This window comes from Nomia melanderi, chromosome 13 (genome assembly GCF_051020985.1).
Source record: "Nomia melanderi isolate GNS246 chromosome 13, iyNomMela1, whole genome shotgun sequence".
Classification (NCBI taxonomy): domain Eukaryota; kingdom Metazoa; phylum Arthropoda; class Insecta; order Hymenoptera; family Halictidae; genus Nomia; species Nomia melanderi.
Genome location: NC_135011.1, coordinates 5525932 through 5549104, shown reverse-complemented (window position 1 = coordinate 5549104; position 23173 = coordinate 5525932). Strand labels below are relative to the sequence as shown.

General features: G+C 36.6%; 1 protein-coding gene across 6 annotated transcripts in view; it reads left to right on the top strand.

Moving 5' to 3' along the window:
- The window catches only part of LOC116423995 (Y+L amino acid transporter 2), a 43354-nt gene extending 20455 nt beyond the window's left edge, over positions 1–22899 (top strand). For 4 of the 6 annotated variants that reach the window (XM_031969850.2, XM_076373333.1, XM_031969846.2 and 1 more), the window contains exons 4-11: positions 12523–12648; positions 14450–14588; positions 16452–16575; positions 16961–17161; positions 17797–17871; positions 18390–18549; positions 18854–18946; positions 19146–19219. In XM_031969850.2, the coding sequence (XP_031825710.1) occupies positions 12523–12648; positions 14450–14588; positions 16452–16575; positions 16961–17161; positions 17797–17871; positions 18390–18549; positions 18854–18946; positions 19146–19219 (992 nt within the window). Of the gene's footprint in view, positions 1–12522; positions 12649–14449; positions 14589–16451; positions 16576–16960; positions 17162–17796; positions 17872–18389; positions 18550–18853; positions 18947–19145; positions 19220–20227 lie in introns of those variants that run through there. The other 2 variants (XM_031969849.2, XM_031969848.2) reach the window with 2 other exon arrangements.
- Positions 22900–23173: the final 274 nt, after the last annotated feature.

The following is a 23173-nucleotide window of genomic DNA, read 5'->3' as shown; positions in this document are numbered from 1 at the left end:
TTATACTTCACGGACGACCTTCTCCGTTTCTTTGGCGGACTCTCCGTAGGAAAAGGCGATTATAATATCGTCTGTCAGCTGAATTCTCCTTGAGGGTCAGTTTGTCAAACCTGTCTACGAGCTTCCTCCGTCGTCGCTGTTTCCCCGAAGACAATGGAGACCGACGATTCGAGTAATGGCTCGTGGAATTGCTCCGCGGCTCGTCCTCGCTATTTTCCACCGCGCTTTTTCCGCGGGAATCCGCCCCATTGTTGCGAGATGCGCGTGGGCCGGCGTCCTTCGGGGAGAGTTTGTAACGTTAATGCAACGTCTCGTTAGCACGGTTCGTAATTCTCCCAATAATCTTTTCTTCAGCCTTCGACGTATCTTACTCTCCTGTGTTCCCCGAGATTGCTGGCTCGCTAGGCGTCTTACGGGAATTTAGCAAGCGACGTCTCGAGGTCTAATGAGTCCTTTGGGGAATCGCTTCTCGCTGGCATAAAATAATTGCTGTACCGATTGGATGCACTCTTTTTCTGCGACTTAAGATTCCCTGAGTCTTTCTGGTTTCACTTGAATTGAAACATTAGTCAAACCTGTTTTTCCGCGGTAGATAGAGATGTTCAGAAATTGACGAAATAGTGAGAAAGTGCTTTCAAACAAAATAAAGAATTAAATTACATATGGAATCATTTTAGAAAAATTTAATTTCTCATGGAGGAATTTTTACAACGCATATAATTCACTGCTACTCGTCGTAGTCCGAAACGCGCATCTTCTTGCGATGAACTGGTTCATAGTCGCTTTCATCACTTGGAAAACGACAATACCGTTGGAATTCATATACCGCACAAAATAAATCGCACAAAATAAATCGCACGAAAAAGAAATCGCATAGAAAAGGACCGCACAAAAACAGGTTCGACTGTATTTAGAAGATTTACGCTCCGATCGTGATTTACAGTAAGAATTTGATGATTTAAAGTGATATAACATTCGTGTCTCTTTTTAAGGATGTTCTTAACACTAACATTACGGAGATGTTAGAGTGATTTATGTCCAATCTTCTATGAAAATTAGAACAATGGATTTTTTTAGATCCACAAGTTGAAAATCTTTCGCGAAAACGCCTTCAGAATTGAAATACTTGCAAGATAAACATTCTGAAGTGGGTCAATTTGTTCCGTCCGGTAGTTTTAGTATTAATTCAAGCATTATTTAGAAGGATGCTGTGATTTAGAGGAAGGGGTTAACGATTTTAAGAATGTATGGTAAATACTTGTAATAATGTGTGAACTATCCAAGTAAATTGAATTTGAAACGAGAAATTTATGACCTTTCGTAAGCTTGCGTTATGAGTGTACAAAGTTTCGCAGTTTAATTATTTCGTCGTATCCGCGAGATGCTTAGCGAGCAGTAGAGTGGTAAAGCTAACGAAGTACTCTCCGTAATTAGCCTATACCCCCAAGGAAGTATTATCCTTAAGGAGGAATTATTGCTAAAGTGGAGTCGGATAAACAATGCAATCGCCTTTTAGTTCACTCGACTGAGATACTTATCTATTTTTTTAGCTTTTACATTATTTTTTAGCTTTTACATTATTTTTCAATCGTCATGTAGTACATTACATTGTTACCTGTACCTTCACATTACACTTTTATCATCCTGTACTCCTATTTAACACTAAATCTACCGAGCAATTGGAGTGACTCATTTCTAAGTTGGTATGAAAATCAGAACAATATGTATCTCAAAATTTAATAGACCTCTTATTGTTGTATCTGTACAACTACATAAATTCATAACTTTTCACAAAAGCCCTGTCACAATTGAAATACTTGTAAACTGAACATTCTAAAATGTACCAATTTGCCCCGTCCGGTAGTTTTAGTGTTAACCAATCTCCTTACATGTACTTACTTTCATAAATACATTTTCCTTAGTCAGGTATTAACCCCTTGAACTGAAATGACTCTCACTCGCGCGTGCAGTGCGAAATTGGATTTTACGAAGGAACTAAAATAATTTTCTTATTTGTAAATCAATTTAACTGAAGCTGTAACAGAATAGTTACATGGATCACGATTAACCAGTTAACTGTGGAATTTAGTTGGAAAAACCTCTCGTTCTATGCGCAATAAAATAAAACAATGGAGCGTGTACTCATCGAACGCAGGACGAATGCACCTAGAGTATATTTCAACGAAAGATCAAAGCGAAACAAAGAAGAATTACATGTTTATGTGAAAAAATAAAGAATCCGTCGCTGAAAGAATTAGTATCATGTCAAGCTTTACAGTTAACTGCTTAATGATTGAATGTCAATTGAAAATTTGTCACTGATTGAGATGTATCGTTAGGTTTGGTGGTAGCAAATTTTGTGAAAGGCGAGTGCAATAGGTAAATTTCTCGATTGGATTAACAAATTTTATTGTTTCATGGTTTTTATGGTTTTGTGGGGTAACGGCGTCTAATATAGGACAGCCCCTAATATTGGACACTAGAATATTTTGGAAAATAGATAGCTTGATGTGTTAGTTGTGGGAAATACTTCATTAGTAATAGGAAACTATTAATGGTGCAATGAAACTATGGTAATCGTAGTGCAAGGGGTTAACTCATAAACATCTTCACAACTTACCACAGCCTATACCTTCATATTGTCTCCTCCATATTACTCCATCGTCACCCTTTACGATTCAATCTAAACTTCCTCCAACGCGTTACGATCTGACCAACTGCTATAACTGAAAAACCATCGTATTCGATCGGACGAGCAGAACAGTCCGATTTTTTCGGGAGAATCCGTACGTCGTACGGAAGGTACCGCAGGATATCGTGTTTCCGAGGTTGTTCTTCCGCCTGGAGACCGCGGTTCACCCGCCCCGTATCGTTTTACAGGATCGCAACCGCCGAGCGTGCAACACGTGCCCGCGGAAATGTCTCCGGTGTCTCGGCGACTTTTTATCCTCGCCCGAGCAACGCAACAACGCGTTTAATTATCCATGCGGGCCAATTATCCGCGCTTTATTTCCCGCTGACGCTTTTTGCAAGCGCCGGACGCGCTTCGGTGTGCGTGCTCGCGCGCGTTCCGATCGAGGCTAACCGTGCCACGCGGTTTTTCACGATTCGGTTTTCGGTTCGAGTAAGCGGAAAGCGATCGCAAGAGACCACGCAACCATTGTGTAACGTTACGTGTTGCTCCCGTTTCGCGTTCCCCTCGTGAAAACTGTTGACGCTGCATACTTCGAGGCTGTTTCTCTGGGATACGTTTATGCGTATTCACACAATTGCGCGAGCCGAAGTCGACTTAAATTGTTGCTAAATAATGTTTAACACTTGAACTACCGGATGAAGATTACTCATTCCTGGCTTCATTTCGCAATTATTAGAAAGATTATTAGAAAGATAGGTTGTCGGAGAAATGATTAAAGAAATTGATTTAGCGATATGGAAACTGGTGAAATGAAAGTATTGATAGATGCACTCTTGAAGTTCCTATAGAGGAATTTAAAGTCAGTTTAACTGCTCGGTAGTTTTAGTGTTAATAACCACATTATTTCAACACAAGCAATTATCTCTGCATAAAAACTTTATTACCAATATCTATACACATATAACAAAGTCTCAATCAATAGATGCACTCTTGAAGTTTCTATAGAGGAATTCGAAAAGGTCAGCTTAACTGTTCGGTAGTTTTAGTGTTAACCACATCATTTCGAAACAAGCAATTATCTCTACATAAAAACTTTATCATCAATATCTATACACATATAACAAAGTCTCAATCAATAGATGCACTCTCGAAGTTTCCATAGAGGAATTCGAAAAAGTCAATTAAACTGCTCGGTAGTTTTAGCGTTAATTCCAGTCGCTAGAAATGGAACGTAATCTCCTCTGCCGCGGCCGGAAGCGAGGCTTCCACGGCGAACAACGTTGTCTCTATTCGACGCGAGAAACCACGAGTTGCTGGTAGGATACAACGATGTGAAAGTATCCTGCCGGCGACGTGAAAACGTGGCTCCGTTCTCGCGGAACGGACCGTTTAATTTCCGACGAATCGGGGACCGAGCTTCCGGCAATGGGAACGAAAGCATCCGTCCTTTTTGATCCTTCGATCGACCGCGCGGAACACGGTTCCGGCGGACGACGACAGTCGAGTCCTTTCAAGTATTTGCAGGGGTACGAGGACATCGTTATTAAATCCTCGGACCGATTCTGCTGGTATTACGCCGGGTAAAAAACGATCGTTCCGAGATCGATGCCGGTTTTAATCCTTCAGCTGAGTATCTCTCGAGCGTGAGCATTCGTGAAATCGTGACTTGAAAAGGAATTAATGTAATAAACAGTGATATTGTTCAACCCTTTGCGGATGGATGTCGGCATTTCGGTGGAATGAAACGTTCAGATTTGGAACTAAGCGTGGAAAAATGATTTAATTAGTCGAGCAGTAAGAGTAGCACATAGTTTTCTTTCTATTGATTAAGCAATTGATATATAATTTAGCTTCATATGTTGAAGATTTTGTACGTTTCGAATCTTCGTCCGCAAATAGTTAATATTACCTGGTTTGTACTAGTAGGAACATTGTGGTTCAATGAAACAAACTGTTTACTGAAGGAACATCTTTCGTTTTTCAAAATTTTATTTTCGATTGTGAAGTAGTAACACCTTCCTTTTGAACTGTGGACTTTTCTAAATATTTATTACGTGCATTTAGCTATTAATTATACCATTTGAGACAGTTTAACATTAGTTTGGTAGACAATAATGAAATGTGGTTTACTTGTATGCTGTTTTGGGGGAAAATAAGGGTATCGAGGAATATCAAAAAGCTACACGAATACTCGTGATACTCGTGTACAATCTGCAGGAAAACTGTAACAGTCTGAATTGTTTATATTAAGATTCTGCTTTCGTTGGAGAAATGTTTGTACACATTTTTTCAACGCGTTCGGCAGGGAAAAGGACAACGAAGTGTTTGTAGGATGGAGAGGAAACTCGTTTTCCCATTAACACTCGTTCAGTAATACATAGTGATACAAAAGGAAATTACATAGTTCCCGGAACGAGTTTCCAGTGATGCAGATCAATGATTAACTCCAAGGGGAAATCAATCTTTGTCCGGAGCGTGCAATTATTCAGAGAATCGTTGGTCTCTGTGCTCATTATGTGTATCATAACGATCCTCAGTAATTACCAAGACATTGTTGTGAAAAGTGCTACCTTCAACGAATTTTTTTTTACGCTCAATTGTTTCACCACCATAATGAGCGTATGTAAAGTTTAAGTACTTCTTAGAAATCGTCGACGACTCGTTTTGAATCTCTGAACCAATTATGGTTACTTAGTAAACTTAACGTTGGGTTAATAGTAATTGAAATGAACTTAATTTGAAATTGATGATAAATAAAATAAACTTCATTTGAAATTTATGATAAATAAAATAAACTTCATTCTCGATTAATGATAAATAAAACAAACCATTTTGAATTCACATTTTAGATAAATTGCGTTTACATTGCTTTTTAGATCATATTAGCTTTCATTAGTTATTTTTGATTATTATTTTCTGATAAAATATAATATGGATCGTATGTTATATATCACGCGATTCAAATTTATAGTTATAGTTTTTCCTGTTAAATAACAATCGTTCCCAATTCTATTGACAAAATTCGTCCTTTTTGAAAATGAAGTTTCAATAATAGACCATGAAGTTTTCCATGAATATTCGAAAGATTACTTTTCCTCGTTAGCCTTAATGAGATTCAATTTTCTTACGATGATTTTTATGCTACGCGGAAATAGCAATTCGAACTGCCAAAGGATCTTTGCTGATAAAACAATCATTGCCGCCTTTCAGTCGCCACGCGAGTTGCCGTATTAAGTCAAGTGGCGTCTGAGAGTCGATTGCAAAGTGTTAATCCTCGGATGGCGGCGCTTAGCTCCATTTCGACTGAACTCCTCGAAAGATTAATCTAATTTCCCAGTTTTCCAAAGGAATCTTACTAGAATCTCGGAAAAACTGAAAAATGCACGATTGGCAACTGAGGATTCTTTAAATTCTATAATTTATATACAATAGTAATCATAATCAATGGCAACAGTAATGATGATCGTGACCAACCAAATTCTCTCAAAGAAGACAAGATAAATTTGTTCTACAGCTTTTACTAAAAAGAAATTATTCTAACCCTTTGAATTATAAATTTTCCTCACATTTCTTTCCAATAATTCTATATTACCAACAATTTATTTACCAAAAAACTAAGAAGAAACTCGAAAGCTAGAGTTAGTCACTTTTACCTGTGAACAATTCAATTATCTGAACTAATCCGCGCTCACCTTTATGCACTCCGAAAGTGCATAAAAATTCCCCATTGCACGAGCGACGATTCGACTCGCATTTCTTCTAGCATACCATCGTCCAGTTCAATATAGTCCGATCGAATCGAAATAACATCGTAATGCTCTAGCGTAGATGCCAGATGGGACAAACGGAACCAGGCCCGATCAAACGAACATGCTCACTTGTGTACTTACATACAGTGTGTCCCATTTTAACCGAAAAATGCAATTCTTTCTGTTTCGATGAATCTTTCATGCAACTGGATTGACACGTCTTCATAGAAAATGGACCTATTGCATCTAGGTACCAATAACTAAGCTAATGAATTTGTTTCATTAATCAGACTTCCTAATTTCTGATACTTTCGATCACCAATTTTCTGTCGAATTTGCTTCCTAATTTCTAATATTCTCCATCACTAATTTCCTATCGATCTTACTTCCTAATTTCTAATATTCTCCATCGCTAATTTCCTATCGATCTTCCTAATTTCTAATATTCTCCATCACTAATTTCCTATCGATCTTACTTCCTAATTTCTAATATTCTCCATCGCTAATTTCCTATCGATCTTCCTAATTTCTAATATTCTCCATCACTAATTTCCTATCGATTTTACTTCCTAATTTCTAATATTCTCCATCGCTAATTTCCTATCGATCTTCCTAATTTCTAATATTCTCCATCACTAATTTCCTATCGATCTTACTTCCTAATTTCTAATATTCTCCATCGCTAATTTCCTATCGATCTTCCTAATTTCTAATATTCTCCATCACTAATTTCCTATCGATCTTCCTAATTTCTAATATTCTCCATCACTAATTATATCGATTTTGCCTCCTAATTCCTAATACCTCCCATAATTTCCTATCCTCTCTTCTTCCCAATTTCCCATATCTCAGATCACTGCTCTACTTATCCTACTTCTCGATTTCTCATCCCTCCAATCCCTAAACACACTATCCACCAACACACGTACATCGAACCAATGGAAACTATAAAACTGCAAACATCGCTCGCCCCTATGTGATTACTGGACGTCAAGCTTATCTCTAAACTATGCGTACGTAAACGAAACCAGTACACCCTGTAGCGTTCGCGGAGCATGGCGTCTAAGTGAAAAGACCGTTCGCCGTCGGAGTCACGACCAATTGCGATTAAACGTAATCTTTTAATAATGTGTCAACTGGCCGGCATAACAGCATAATTCGCCGAGGGGGACACGCCAGGAGACGGGACAAGACGGGGACACAAGGAGACTGAGAAGGAGCTACGTCTCGGGGACGGGAGGAACCGTACCAGACGATCCGCGAGACGCCCGAGGGAATGGTGGGAAGACGAAGGAGCGCGATCGCGCGAGGCTGGGGGAACGGCGGAAGGAATCTCGCGATATTTCTCGGGATGTTGCGTCAGTCGGCGTTTTTTACTTTTCTTTAACGCTGCCGACGAATCTGCCAAGGACACGCCGGGCCCCGGCCACGATACGCGATCTTAAGGTGGAATCTTTCCTTTTCTCTTTGTTACCGCGTGCACCGCGAGAGATGCATTTTTCCCGGGATTATCGGTTGGAATTTTTGTGAGGTCAATTGGTGAACTGACCCTTTACAGAGGAGAATCTTCTTAACACTACCGAGGATTTAATACGACTGATATGTAATCCCTATAAAAATTCTAATAGATTATTTTCGGTTTCTTCGGATATTCATTGTAGTATTCAAGTAAAGCTATTTATTTTCAAGATCATTTCGAATATTCAATGCTTTTAACACGTTGAGCGCCGGCCTCGTGATAATGCGGGATTTTTTCGTTTAATTGCTAATCCTACGTTCATGTAATATTTTAGATATGTATAACACAAATGCAAAGTAAAATTTACTAAATCGAATTCCTTATTCTCTTCCGTAAGTTAGAAATTTTGGTTTAATCGATGTTTTAAAATGTATCAATGTAATCAACGACGCTCGCGTTTGTAGTAGCTGAAATTTAGCCGGCGTTCAATGTGTTAAGATATCAATGATTGTGAAACAAGACAATCGAAATTAGTCATTTTAACTGGTACGGTAGTTCTAGTGTTAAATATTTAGAAGCCTCGTTGGAGAAAGATAAATTATTAACCAGTTAAGTGTGGAATTTAGTTTGAAAAATCTCTCATTGTGCGCGCAATAAAATCAAATAATGAAGTGTAAAATGTATCCTAACGAAAAATTAAAGCGAAACGGAGAAGAATTACATGTTTGTCTCAAAAAATAAATAATCCATCGTTGAAAAAGTTAGCACCATTAAAAGTTTTGACTCTCACCACTTGATTTCATACAGTAAAACTATAAAATTTGATTTTTAATGTTATACTTTGTATAATGCATCAATTCGAGAAATATTAAAATAAAATGTCATCTTTATCTCATCAGAGAATGTTCAAATGTTTCTAGCGAATTTTTGGTTGGAAATATTTAACATTTTCCGATGAGATGTAGTTGACATTGTTTGAAAGTATTCAACAATTTAAAAAGTGCTTTATTTCAACATTTCACGTAGCAATACAAAGTTTAATTTAAAATACTAAATATTTTACTTCTTCATTTTACTGTATAAAATAATGTGGTGACAGAGTTGCTTTTCGAGTGCAAAGGGTTAATCCTTTGTTCTACAGAGCCGCTTCTCAGTCGCTATACCATTTGATAAAACAGAATCATCAAATTTACTATTTAATATTAAGCTTTGCGTAATGACGCTTTTGAATCGCTCGAAAACTTAGGAGATCAAACGGTTTTGTTAGGAATAACAATTTTACGTGATTGAAAATTTATTTCGTTGCCGATAGTTATTGTTTATGATAGAAGTCAGCTTATTTTGGATGCTTCGTATAGCCGATTTTTGGGTGTCTTTTATTTAAGATTTGATGATCACAAATTTGCTTATAAGCAGTTACTCTTGTAGTTCCATAAGAATAATCAGTTCTTAATTAATTGGGAGAATAATGGTACGTTTTATTTTGTTACGTTTAAGTAGTGAAACTTCGATGTTTTTTTTTTAATCAGAGCGTTCAAAGCAATTTAACGAGTCAATTAAAATTTCAAGGCTGATTCCAGAGTGCATTTGCGTAATGTTCCAGCGTGAAGAAAACTTCCGATACCATTTTTATGAGACCGCCTTTCGAAAATTTACATTAACAAAAAGTTAGTGAACGGTCGAGTATAATATATACCGCATGCATGATTAATCCGGAAGCCATTTTTGAATCTCTGTAATAACATCATTTATTTTATACGAAAAAATCCTTTTTTACTGTACGTTAAGAGATTTATAGCTTTTTTTGGAAATTGGTCGTGGGTAATGTAAATTATACATGTATTCAACGATTCTTATTCGATAAAATAAGAACAAACAAATGCAATGCAATCCTATTTGCTTTCAAAATGAAAATATCTTTCTAAAATATCTGAGTTTAAACAATAAGAATGCTTAGGATCATTCACGCTAAGTTCCTGACTGTCCACGTCATAAATATATTACATAAGAAACATTAACAGTATTACATAAATATTACACAATTATTATAAATAAAAATATAAAAGGAAAATTTATATTTCTCCTGGAACAATTTTTCAAATTATTTTTCTGATCTCTTTCTAATTACGAGTCACGAATTCCAAAATCGTTTTTGTTGCAAAATTAAAGAAAAGTCTGTGACAGTCATTCTGAAAGATTATATTTAATAGTTGTGTAATACTCGTGTAATATTGTTAATATGTAAAAGGAAAATTTAGATTTTCCAAGAGCGATTTTTCAAATTATTTTTCTGATCTCTTTCTAATTACGAGTCACGAATTCCAAAATCGTTTTTGTTGCAAAATTAAAGAAAAGTCTGTGACAGTCATTTTGAAAGATTATATTTAATAGTTGTGTAATACTCGTGTAATATTGTTAATATGTAAAAGGAAAATTTAGATTTTCCAAGGGCGATTTTTCAAATTATTTTTCTGATCTCCTAATTACGAATCACGAATTCCAATATCTTTTTTCTGTAAAATTAAAGAAATATCTTTGGCAGTCAAAAGGTTAAAGAAAAGGTAGCAGTTTATAGGCCATCCACCTTTGGCCCGAGCATAAAGAATGTCTGCAACGTAATCACGCTGGTTTGATCTTCGACGATTGGCGTTCGCGTTGACCAGCGGCCTGGTTCGGCGAAACTACCCTCCTTGTTCGCCAACGGGATTGGTCGATAACCGTTCGCGCTCGTTTTTACCCCTTCCGCCGTCATGGTTCACTAAACTGGTGCCAGTTAGTCTCCAACGGTCGGCTACCGCATACAACCGGTTCCGTAAGATAAAATATCGAGCGATAATGATATTCATCTATCACCATACGTAGGCCAATGAACACTTTGATCGGTGTTTAATCAGCCAGAGGTCTTTTGGGAACCGTTGTTGCGATTATGGTGGTCCCCACTCTATATGCAGTCCAAATATTACACCATTTATATACCTCCTACTTAAATACTGCAAAATCATTAGAAAGTAAAGCAATTTATTTTATTTAGAGCTATTTAGAGCTATCGCTCTAAATGATAGAATACTTTTTTACTACCAGCACTCTGCATATCATTGAATTAGGAAGCAAAGAGGACCAATAAGTAGATCTTTATGGAAATACTTATTTTCAGGTATTTAGAAAGTTTGAAATATAACGGGAATTTGAATTGTTTTCAATGAAACTTTATCGAACTCTCAGTTTGATAGATTGATTCTATAGATTCTACATTTTGTGTCGCATTTGTTAATGTTTCACAAAATGTATCTTTATGTTTCGGGATTGGCAGTGTTTAGACAATGTTTATTCAAATTTACAGTATTCTGAGAATGTATCTTTAAGTTTGTTTTGCATTTCATCAGAGGAATGTTATTTTCGAGTAAGATTGTAGATATTTTCAGTATGAAGTTCTAATTGCCATCTCTCCGTGTCACGACCCTTAAACAATATTTTCCTCATCGACAGTTATAACTTCCTCGATACCAGATAGCCCGTTGCGCATTATGATTATAATGAACTTCAAAGTCGCACATTATATGGTTTTTCCATGTTGACAACGTCAGGCAACTCTCTGACTTACGTCACCAAACTTATCGAACGACTGAACCATGACGCTTTTAATTTTATCACCAATTCCGCAGTTTTACATTTTAACTGCCAATTTTATGTTCCGTATAAATCACATTAGTAAAATTTAATGTTGCTCCTGTTCTATTTTCTTTTTATATCGAATTCAAACGTTCTTTTTAATTCTCGAGAATTTAAAGATTAGAGTAGAAATTATATTAGAAATTATAGGTGAAAGTAACGAAAGATTCAGATGCACAGCGGCCCATTAACTCTTCGTGATCGTTAAATAAAGTTTTTCATACGTTCACACGGGTATTCCATTGAAAAGATTCGTTAAATGCCCGCTAAATAGACTTGTCAAATGCTCCGTGAATAGATTCATTAAGTGCTCGGCGGATTTATCTGTTTAACACTAGACAAACGAACGTCTTTGTGTTGAGATGAAAGGTTGTGACAAATGAACATCCTGCGTTCAGATAATAATGAACATTAATATCATCTCGGTTTGTTCTTGGTTCGCTAAAACCAATATCGGAATAGAATTTCCTTCGATTTTCATTTCTTTTAATCATTCTACAAAACATGGAAATTCACAGCAAACTCTATAACATTCCCTATAATAACTCTATAATGATCCTCTTTATGAAACTCTATAATTATATCATATCATATTAAAATACTCATTAGAAAATTAACTTATTTTATCATTTTTCTAAGAAGTGTCTCTATTTCTTCAATAATTGTAAAGGAAGAAATCCGAAGTGGATCATTTTGATCTATGATAATTCTATCATTACCAATTCTAGTCCTACAAAAATCCCTCTATGATAACTCTATAGTCATCCAAACCCATTAAGTCTAAAATCACCAAGCAGTTATGTCACATCATATTCATTACCATTCCAACTGACTTATATTTTAGAATACCCATTAGAAAATTAGTTTATTACATCATTTCCCTTAGAAGTATCTCTATATCTTCAACAACTAAAGAAAGAAATTCAAAAATCATGATAATTCTATAATCGATAATTCTGGTCCAAAAAAAATTTCTAAAAATAACACGACAAACAATATTGTTGTTCCAGGTATTCTCGCGTTCATCAATTGTTGGGACGTGAAATGGGCGACGAGAGTGCAGGACATCTTCACTTACGCTAAGCTCTTGGCGCTGTTCATCATCATCTTCACCGGTGCTTACCAGCTCTTCGCCGGTGAGTTCAACGACACTTAACCAGACAAATCTTTTCTCCTGTCCGACCGTTCGAAACTTTACAGCACGCTATAACAATCATGTTCTTCGTGCTTCCTTGTTTCCCCGCGGACCGTTAGCCAATCTGCTTTTTCATTTCCATCGTAGAGAATCGACTTTCTCTCGGGACTATACGATCCCATTGTACGCTGTCAATCATCGAAACGCACGAGACAATTTTTCGGTTTTTACCGCGTCATTCTCCGTACACGATGGGGGCAGTCACGGAACAGAATGTTCTTGCGGACTGCCGACTCGAAAGATATTGATGATTTCGATGATTTACGCGTCGGTTAGCGTGCACGTCGATAGAAGCTAATTAGCGTGAAGTTTCGTGCCCCGTTCGATCAGTTTTTAGAGAAATCTCATTACCTGTCGATGCTTTCTAGCGAATTTCTGGAATATTACTGTGCAACAAGTGAAACCTCACTGTATATCACGATCGAGAATATTCGAGTGAGAATTCGATAAAAAGTTAGAAGGAAGTACACTCCAGTGTTACGTGATGTTTCATTTTTAATTGAGAAAGGAGAGTTAACTCTTCTGTATAAGAAAATTGATATATTTCATGCGAACTACGTCAAATCATCTTTATTTCTGTATAACCAATTGTTATAAAATTGATTTTACAATGTCGATGCAAGTGTTGCATCAATAAAAGGAGAAAATAAGAACAGCGTCGAAACGCTGCACGCAAAATGGCGGATATTCGATATTCAAACAGTACAGTACTGCTTGAAAATTAATTACTCATTTAATTGGTAATAAGTTTGAGAATACTCGCAGATATTAAATTACTCGTTTAGTTCACCGTGAATGTGGAATAGTTAGTTTCGAACATTGATTTATTTAACGTCGGTTAATCGACAATTTGAGATTGCCGTGAGTAATTGGAAACTCTTTACAACGATAGCGTTATTGATTTAATTACAATGTTGTTTATCGTTTAATTAATGTTGTTCGATTAACAATGAACGCTGCGAGCAATTAAAAACACTTTAGCAACGACGGAATTATGTTTCGCGTCCGTTCTGTCGACGGGCGCGCAGCAGCGACGCAAGAACGAGGAAGAAGTAAATGTTTCGTCGCCCACGCCACCCTGTTCGCAACATAAGACGGTTAGGCGTCTTTTCACGTGCCGGACGAGACAATTTGCTCAATCAAAAAGGTGAATTAAACAGGCGGGGACGATTCTTTGCTAGGAATCACTTGAATTGACCTACTCAGTCCTACAAATGGCCCCTTTGAAGCGACCGTCGCCGTGAGAACTCTTCTGATTCCGATAAATTAGATTCGCAATCATTTCTGTCGCGAATGCCGAGGATACCTGAAAGAATTTCAGACAAACAAACTTCTTCCTGTATAAAGGGATTATCAACGTTTCAGTTTTGTATGATTTTACTGTTCCAAAAGTTTCAAAATTAATTACCTTTTCTAAATTGATAATTAATTTCAAGCGAAGGAATTATTAACATTTCAGTTTCATATAATTTCCCTCTCATTATATATTGTATTTTACTTATAAATCATTAATAAGAGTAATATTTGAGTATTATAAGAAATCCGCCATTTTGCGTGCAGGAATTTTAACATTGTCTAAATAATGTTAATTGTATTAAATAATATTGAAAATCAGTGGACTAGTTTCTATTTTATAGGATAGTTTCAGAATTGCTTGCTTTAGGGTAACGTGAAACAAAGATTTATGTTTGGTTTTTTTTTAATTGTTCGCGTGGTTGATCGATTTCTAACTCGTTTTCCAGGACAAACGCAGTATTTCACGTTCGAGAACACGAACACAGAAGTGACGTCAATAGCACTCAGCTTTTATTCGGGACTGTTCGCTTACAATGGCTGGAATTACCTGAATTTCATCATCGAGGAGCTCAAGGACCCAGTCAAGTATGCAACTGATAAGTGATTTTAAGGATGCTTGAGAAAGATCGACGATTCAATTGTAATTGAACGTTTGATCTTTTCGAGAATGGTCTTCGCGCAGGAACATCTTCCGAGAAAATCAGTTTCGCGATGAAAGATATTTTAATGTATTGTACGAATATCGTGGATTCCTGTTAATTAGGACAGACGGTCATTTAGGGCGAATCTTAAAGGATGCAGTGATTGTAGAAGTAACCATAAAAGTTAACGCAAATGGGAACAGCTGCTTGATTGGGCCGAACTGTTTTGATCTCAATTAGACAAGAATCTACTCTCCATTGTGATTAAGAGAACAAGAAAGTAGAGAGTTGCTTTGGAACCGACCGAAATTATTGTTCTGACCGTTTCCTTTCGAACTGATCGTCACGACATTCGAATCTACTCGACTATACTTTCCTAATTTCTTCTTATTTCTTTCCTATACGATAAGTACCTTAGAATACAATTTAAAATAATAAAGTCTGAAGCATTGGAAAATATAAAATTGCGGAAAATGGACGTTCGAACTGTAGATGTTGAAATACGTACACTAAAATTTCGGTTTAGAGTACTCGAAAATTGAAGAATTTCGAAATTCAACTATTCAAACATTGTTAATAAACAGATTCGTCAATTATATCCTCAGAAAATTGAAAGAATTAGCTCCTTTCAATATTAGGATATCCGAAAATTGCTCAACTTGAATATACGAGAACTCCGAAAGCCTTCAATTCGAGTAGTCGAACATTTTACTGTTCGGAAACTCTCAAAGCCACGCGGTCAAAGAATCAAAAGAAATGAAACAACTCGCATATCGAAAAACTCGAAAGCTTACATTTTCCAGAAACGATAAATCCGCAAGTTTCTCAGCGCAGCTGCGCGAATTGAAAATTCCGCGACCGACTTTCACCTTTTTTTTTCCCCCTTCGCGCCGCGTACTGTACGTCGTCGATGAGGCTTGGATTTATGTAACGCTCCCCGTGCCAATGAAATTCACTTAGAAAAATAAAGAACTGGAAATACCGCCCCGGAGGAATTAACTAGTGTAACCCGGACAGCGCTGAAATCTCGTGCAATGATTAATAGGGATTGCAACAGCCGGTCTTGTGTATCTATTAATTAAAAGTGGCGGTCGCAATGCCCAACTCCATTGACTCCGACATGGGGGTCAAGCGAGGGCCCTCGCTCCATGTCCTAAGCTCGTCAAGGTCAAATATTTCGATAGTCGAGATCGATTAGGATCGTTTGAACGATCAATGAACTTGCGGCTTGATCTCGTGCATTGAATTAGCGGCGATGCAACGATGTTTATTTCTACGATCTCGAAACACATTTAAAACCACCTCACGTCGAACCGACATATATAAATTCGTTTCGATTTCTTTGTTTCACGATGATCGAATTAACGAAGGAATTGAACGTTCGAAATTATTTTGAGAATTGACTCTGTTACGTAATACATTGAATATACAAGCGGCGTTCAAAAGTTCCAGATCGTTTTTGGAGCTTTTCTTAGACGATAAAGGCTTTAACCATATGTTGTTTGTACATATTTTTTAGAAATAAATAATTCAGAATTTCAAAGGTTTTTGGTTAGAATGTTTAAGAAATGCTCGTTTTCTATTATAATAATAATTTAATGTATAATATTTAACATATTGCGCTTAGTATTTTGTGGTAATTCTTTTGCATTAATTACAAGTCAATGTGATATGAAGTGAGTTCTAAAAACAACCTGGTCAGGAACTTGTGAACGTCAATGTATATCTACTCTTGCAATTGTTTTAAGTGAGAATTACATTAACGTAACTGTAATACTCGTTTCATTCATATAATGTTGTATTTCAGAAATTTACCCAAAGCCATTGGAATCTCGTGCATCCTCGTCACTCTGGTTTATGTTTTCGCTAACGTAGCCTTCTATACGACTCTTAGTCCTGTGGAAGTTTTAGGAAGCGAGGCTGTGGCGGTGGTGAGTTTATTAAAAAACTGAATCAATCATTAACACTCACAACTTGCTTCGTGATTCAGAAAAATTGTTTCATTAATGCTTTCTCAGTAGACAAAGGAATTAGATACTCAATGTATCTATAAAGCTACTATAAACCAAATATAATTATATTCTTTCTCACTTTAATTTCATTAAATCAATTATCATTACACGCATTTGTAGCCCAATAATTAAAACGTTAGATATACTCAGCACGTGTGTACTTAAATAGTCTCAAAGTGATTAATACGAGGATGTAAAGATAAAGAGCAATAAGGGAATTCAAAGAATTAATGAGAAATAAATGAATCGAGAGTAATTTCGTTTCCTCCGTGTGAACTAATGAAATCTTGTCAACCCCGCACAGACGTTCGCCAATCGCCTCTTCGGATGGTTCTCGTGGACAATTCCCGTGTTCGTAGCCCTTTCGACGTTCGGCGCGGTGAATGGAATTCTCCTGACATCTTCACGGCTCTTCTACGCGGGAGCTTGCGAGGGTCAGATGCCTGAAATACTGACGATGATTCAAACTTCGAGGCTCACGCCGACGCCGGCCGTCCTTTGCATGGTACACATTGATATCTCAAATATTCTTGATATGTCTCTTTAATTGTTTCTTATTAAAAACTGTCCACATTGATTCTAGAAACTCTAAAAACTAGAACTATATAGCTCTGATACTCCTTCAAGATGGCGGACCATGAGTAACCGTTAAAACCCTACAAACATCCAAAATGTTAATCTAACCCTGTAATCTAATTATTTTTTTAAAATAGAATACTTCTATTATAATTCTATTCTCTTGTCCATCTCCTAATTTCACTTTCAATCTGAACAAGAAATAAATAGATCACAGATTTCTGTGCAAAATAAAGCTTTCCTGATATATTTTAAAGAGATCAGAGTTAAAGAGAAGTTTAAACTTCCGCCATTTTGGAGAGACGGTGTTGTCCCAATAAAATGAAGGAAAAAGATGAAACGGTATCTAGGTCACGACAAAAAACATTTGGTTCACGCGCTCTTAGGCTTCTAATCGAAAGTCATTCTCACAAAGCTAACGCCAGCAATTTCCTGTCCCCGTTGCGTTCCACTCTTAAAGGACTCCACCACCGGCTCCCGATGAGAATGGCTGAGTCTGTAGGCGTCCGAGGAAATGGGAACAATTGGAAAGAGTAATTGAAATCTTACTTTCTGTTCTTTCAGGCCCTCCTGTCCATGGTGTACCTCTGCTCTTCCGACATCTTCGCCTTGATCAACTACGTTGGCTTCGCTACTTGGGTACGTACACATTTTTGTCTATGTATCTCGCTGGCTGTAAAGTTTCTCACTGTGTTTTCTGAGGAAAGTAACTTGAAGACAAATTTTATTTTTAATTTCGGTCATATTTTGCTTATGAACTGTATTGATTTTTTAAATAAGATCTGAAGTTGTGTTCAAGCTTTTGGTAATTTTTATATACTTTGATATTGTTTCTTTATGTCTTCAGTGCTTTGTAACGCATACCGCTATTCTTGACTCTTAAAAATATTTTAAGAGTCAAGAAAAATGTGTTGCTTGTTTTATTTAGGAAACTTGTATTATCTTTTATAGTATTTACTTGTAATATTAATTTTTGAGGCGAAGCCATTGAGGAATACTGAGAGCCATCAAATACGAGTTTAGTTGAGTGGCAATGAATCGTTGGTTTATTTATAATATTAAAATTAGAATCAAAATTTTATATAGGTATTTGTAGCATAGTATAATACTTAAATGTTTGAAGTAATAACTTGAGGACATTTTTATCTTGATTCCAGTTAAGCATCGGCGTTTCTGTACTCTGCCTACCATGGCTGAGATGGACTCAACCGAATCTGCCCAGGCCTATTAAAGTGAACCTCGTCTTCCCAATCATATACATTCTTGCTACTCTCTTCGTGACCATTGTACCTATGTATGCCAGTCCGGTAGAAACAGGTAATGAATCATGTCCAATCAAATTAATAATTAATAATTGAATCACATTGCCAATTTCAAGAAACGAAACATGTCAAACTTCCGAACACCTTTGATACAACTTTCCTATAATGTAGTGTTCATAAAAATATTCGACATGTACGAACAAATGAATTTTCTATAAATTTATTTTAAAAAATCGTATTCGTCATGGTAAATTAAAAGATTCATCGTTTCTTGAACCTAAGAAGATACATTTGTAGTAAAATTATAGACTTAAAGATTCAAGGTACAACGAAATGAAACATTCGAAAAATTCTTTCAGGATACGGCTGCCTGATGATATTCTCGTCCGTGCCAGTGTACTTCGTGTTCGTCTCATGGAAAAACAAACCGAAATTCTTCCAGAAAGGAGTCGGTGAGTTCAGAGTTCACCCAGCAAAGAAAGAGAGGATTGAAATATCACTTAGAGCTGTCACGTCCCTTTGTTATTTTTAATTCAATTTTAAACATTCAATTTCATCCATTGTTTGTTCAGTTTTTATGATCCCTGTCAATTGATTTTAAACAACCTAATTGGTTTGTTCCGTTTCTGTTTAACCGATTTGTTCCCGCAGGCGCCGTTACCAAAACCTTGCAGAAGATGATGGTAGTCGTCGGACCAAAGATTAAGGTTCAGAATACACTCTAACATAAAATTTTACTCTTGTCATGTCACGCATGCTTAGCATTGATTTTTTGAATCATTGGCGATCATCGACGAGCTTGTAGCTTCACGGTCATTGTGCATGCCTCTACCCCAAGTAAATTCATTTTCAATCATTAACGACTTCAGATTCATTCATTCTATCGCCCGTTGCATGATACGTAACCGTCATAGGCATTTTGAGAAAAAAACGTACATGGTGATTATATATTACTATTTTTTCGTTTAATCATCGTGCGACGTACGCGTCAGTAAACAAATACATCATGTTTATTTGCCGTAGATGTACAGTAATGTAATTTATAATTATTTTTCTATTTTTCTTTAATATGAAGACTTTCGAGAATATTGATTTATTCGAGATATATACATATGTTTCATCGTGAACAATATTTGTCATTCAACGTTTGAGTTTGCACAAACATCTTTAACGATTGATTTTGCACGCTGCACTCACAGAACAAGCATCACGCACACCAACTTGTACACACGGTGCACCAGTAAAGACAATAACGAGCGTATTTAATAACTATGAAATTAATTCTGCAAGGAAGTCCAATTGCTCCTCTTGTTAAGCGTCTTTCTTCGTGCAGTCTTCATATAATCAGTGACGATGGTGTTGGATAACATTTAATCTTTTTAATGATCAATAAAATATTCAACTGTCGTTCGTAATTCAAAGTGAAATTTTTAACTCTACTGATTAATCAATAAGTAACTGTCTAGTCATCAAATAGATTCATGATTAAATTGATTACTTAAGTCGCCAATTAGATTAATGATTAAGTAGTAATTCCTTTTTCGTTTTACATTTTTTGATTAGGTTATAAAATTTTCTTTTATTGTATAAAATAGAAAGATAATGTGATATATTCTTAATAGATTTGTCGATGACTGCACGTCGAATTAAACGAGTCTACTAACAATTTGTTTCACTATAATGAGAAAATTACTGCAGAGATATTTAATATTTGCGTTTCATTCCTATTTCAGTAAGCATTACGAAGTTCCTGCAGAAGATAATGCTGGTCGTCGGCAAGTCGAAACCCGCTCAGGTTTAATCGCAGTCAAAACGCGTCTTCAGCCACCAAAGGGGTGACTTCCGGTTTGAAGAGAACGAGAAATGGGTCTGAGGAATTTTCAGGACGCTCGGAGAACGTGTGTTTCTCATGCATCTAACTTAAACGGATATCAAAATATTTATTTATATTTTACCGCTCGTCAATTTAATTTTAGGCTGGGCCTAAACACCATTATTCAATTAATTTCAAAACATTAGCCGCGATTAACACTACATTCACAGTGTTACAAATTAGAGTTATAGGCTGGGCCTACGTAGCACTCTGGATTTTTAAACGAATCAGAGTGTCGAATAAGTTCCTTAATTGACAAATTATTCAAGCCCGAAATCGAGGATATTCACTGTAAAATTAAGTTAATTGTACATATAATTTTTTCTTATTAGTAAGAAAATGGAATATCACTTGTGGAAAGCGTGATAATTGAATCTAGAAATATTTGAACTAAATATTTCAATTTTTTTTTGTAAATTTGAAGACGTACTTGACATCTCGATTGAAGATTGAATACAACGTATCGAATCTTAAAATTTTATTTATTCTCAGCCTGGGCAAGTTCAGGCTCAGTTTTTAATTAAAATTGTACATATCATTTGAACATGTCGTTCTCCGAGCAAGCCAAGGGTGTCCTGACAAGAGGCAGCCATATCGAAGCAGGACACCCTCCCGCGAATGCCTCGTAAGTTGCTCAACGTGTGCATTACACCAAGTCTCGTTTTCTCTGGACGTCGCCTCTGGATGTGATATCGAACAGGCTTCAAGATATCCGCGGTGATGTATGACCAAAATAATTCCATTGGAGGTGCAATATCACTGTCAACAAGAGAAAGAATTATGACGGTATTTGAAAAAAAAAGAGAAAATAATTGAAGAGAAAGAGATCATATCTTAAATTAATAGGAAACCGACGTTGAAAAAAGACAGGTAATATTCTCCTCCATTGGACACAAACTATATCCCACCCATCGCAATATGGCGGACATTCCCGACGGTATTGTTTTCCTTCATCACACATCGAACGCATTTTCATTTCCTTATTTTTGTATCTCAACCCTCTGTTCCCTTATTTACGTTAAGCCTAGCGGTAAGTTCAGTTTGAACGGTATATCAATAATTTATTTGTATTCACATAATTCCCCGCCATCTTGGAACACAATCGAATGCCACCGAGCACACGTCCTGCGAGTCTCATGGTCCTGGTTTTAATTTATTCTTCAATCAGCGACCGAGGAACGAAGGACGGCGACACGCTATCGTTACGCGCTGACATTTCATTGTCAAAGTCGCATAATAATAGTACCAATAATTGTATTTGCATTTACTGCCACTGATTGCCGCGTGCGTGAGTACATGTTTGCGGGGTTGTTCAGTAGTTTCAAAGATTATTCACCCAGCTAAGTATATTGTAAATTTCTTCAATGTTTATCCACGAAAAGTTTCGCCTATTTTTTATTCCAATACTTTGTATAATTAATATAATCAGTACAGACATCTTCGAACCAACTGAACGCCCTTGCATAATACTTATGCTTCGTTCGTTCACGTTCCAAGTCTACGTAATAAGTCATTCATAAAAAATGACACTTTAACAACACCAGCTGAAATATTCATTGAAAATATATTTTCTTCTCTTTCGAAATCAATCATTCGCCAATTGCATTTGATTATCGATCATTAGCAATTAAAATAGAAAGAATGTCCAATGAGAACACACATCCAACGTGAACGAATAACAACGCACGCTCCAACATGGAGACCTCCGCACCGCGTCCGACGAGCAATTCCTTTCGAATTGGAAAATCGCTGTCAAAATCTCGTTCTCGCGGCGACGCGAGAAGAAACCGCGAATTCCGAGCGTGCAGAGCCGAACTCGGCTGATTCTGGCCATTCCAGGATGCGTTTAGGTTTAACGTGTACACGCGCATCGATCGCGAAACGCAACCGATTTTCAGTGCATCACGATGAACTGTGCAGACAAACTTACGAGCGCATTTACATATTCGGAGCCGCGTTTCTATCGTTAATCGTAAGGAAGCTCGTGGAACCACTGATGCATCGTTCGAGGATCTAGATTTTTTATACTTTTTTAAGCATAGATCTGCGTAGAACTTTTTTAGCCGGTTCTCAAATCGATTCGCGTTCGTTTCGTCCTTTGTTTTCTTTTTTCTTTTCTTCCTCTTTTGTTTGTATCTTATTTATCGTTCCATCTTATATTACGTATCTTCTCTCTTTTTTTTTAATTGTACAAACTGTATGTATGGCGTGCGCATTTTCCGGTGAGACAATTCTCAGTCCGTTGTATAGTTTCGTTCATCAGAAGTATTGCCCTCGAAGCTTCGCTCTTTGCTGACAGGGTGGAGTCGAAATTCACGGTGTTCCCTCTGTCGGCCCTCCGCCACAGCAATCAGCCTTGTTTCCTTTACAGTCACGAGCTATGTCTAAGATAATTTACTGAAGCGTATTATTTAGGGTAATCTTGAAATTATTACAGTTTCTACTCTGTATACATACTTTTACAAGCGATTTCGAAACAAACGATACGTGGTTTGTTCATTGTAGATTAAAGGAACATTTATGATTTTTAGTTTCAGCAGCTTTCTTTTTTTATTCCTCATCGGTGCTGATTTCTCTCGCCAGGTATCTATAATTTATTTTATTATATATGGAGTTTCTATGTTCGAGACTGTACTATGGCAATAGTTAATAGTTATTGTTGCACTCTCTTCAATTTATAGATGATTTAATTTGGATCACTTATTTAGAACTCTATACATTTTATTTAGTGAAATTATCAAACAGATAATTTCACTTGATATCCCAGTGATTATATATGTTTAACTTTGTGTACACAAGAAAGTTA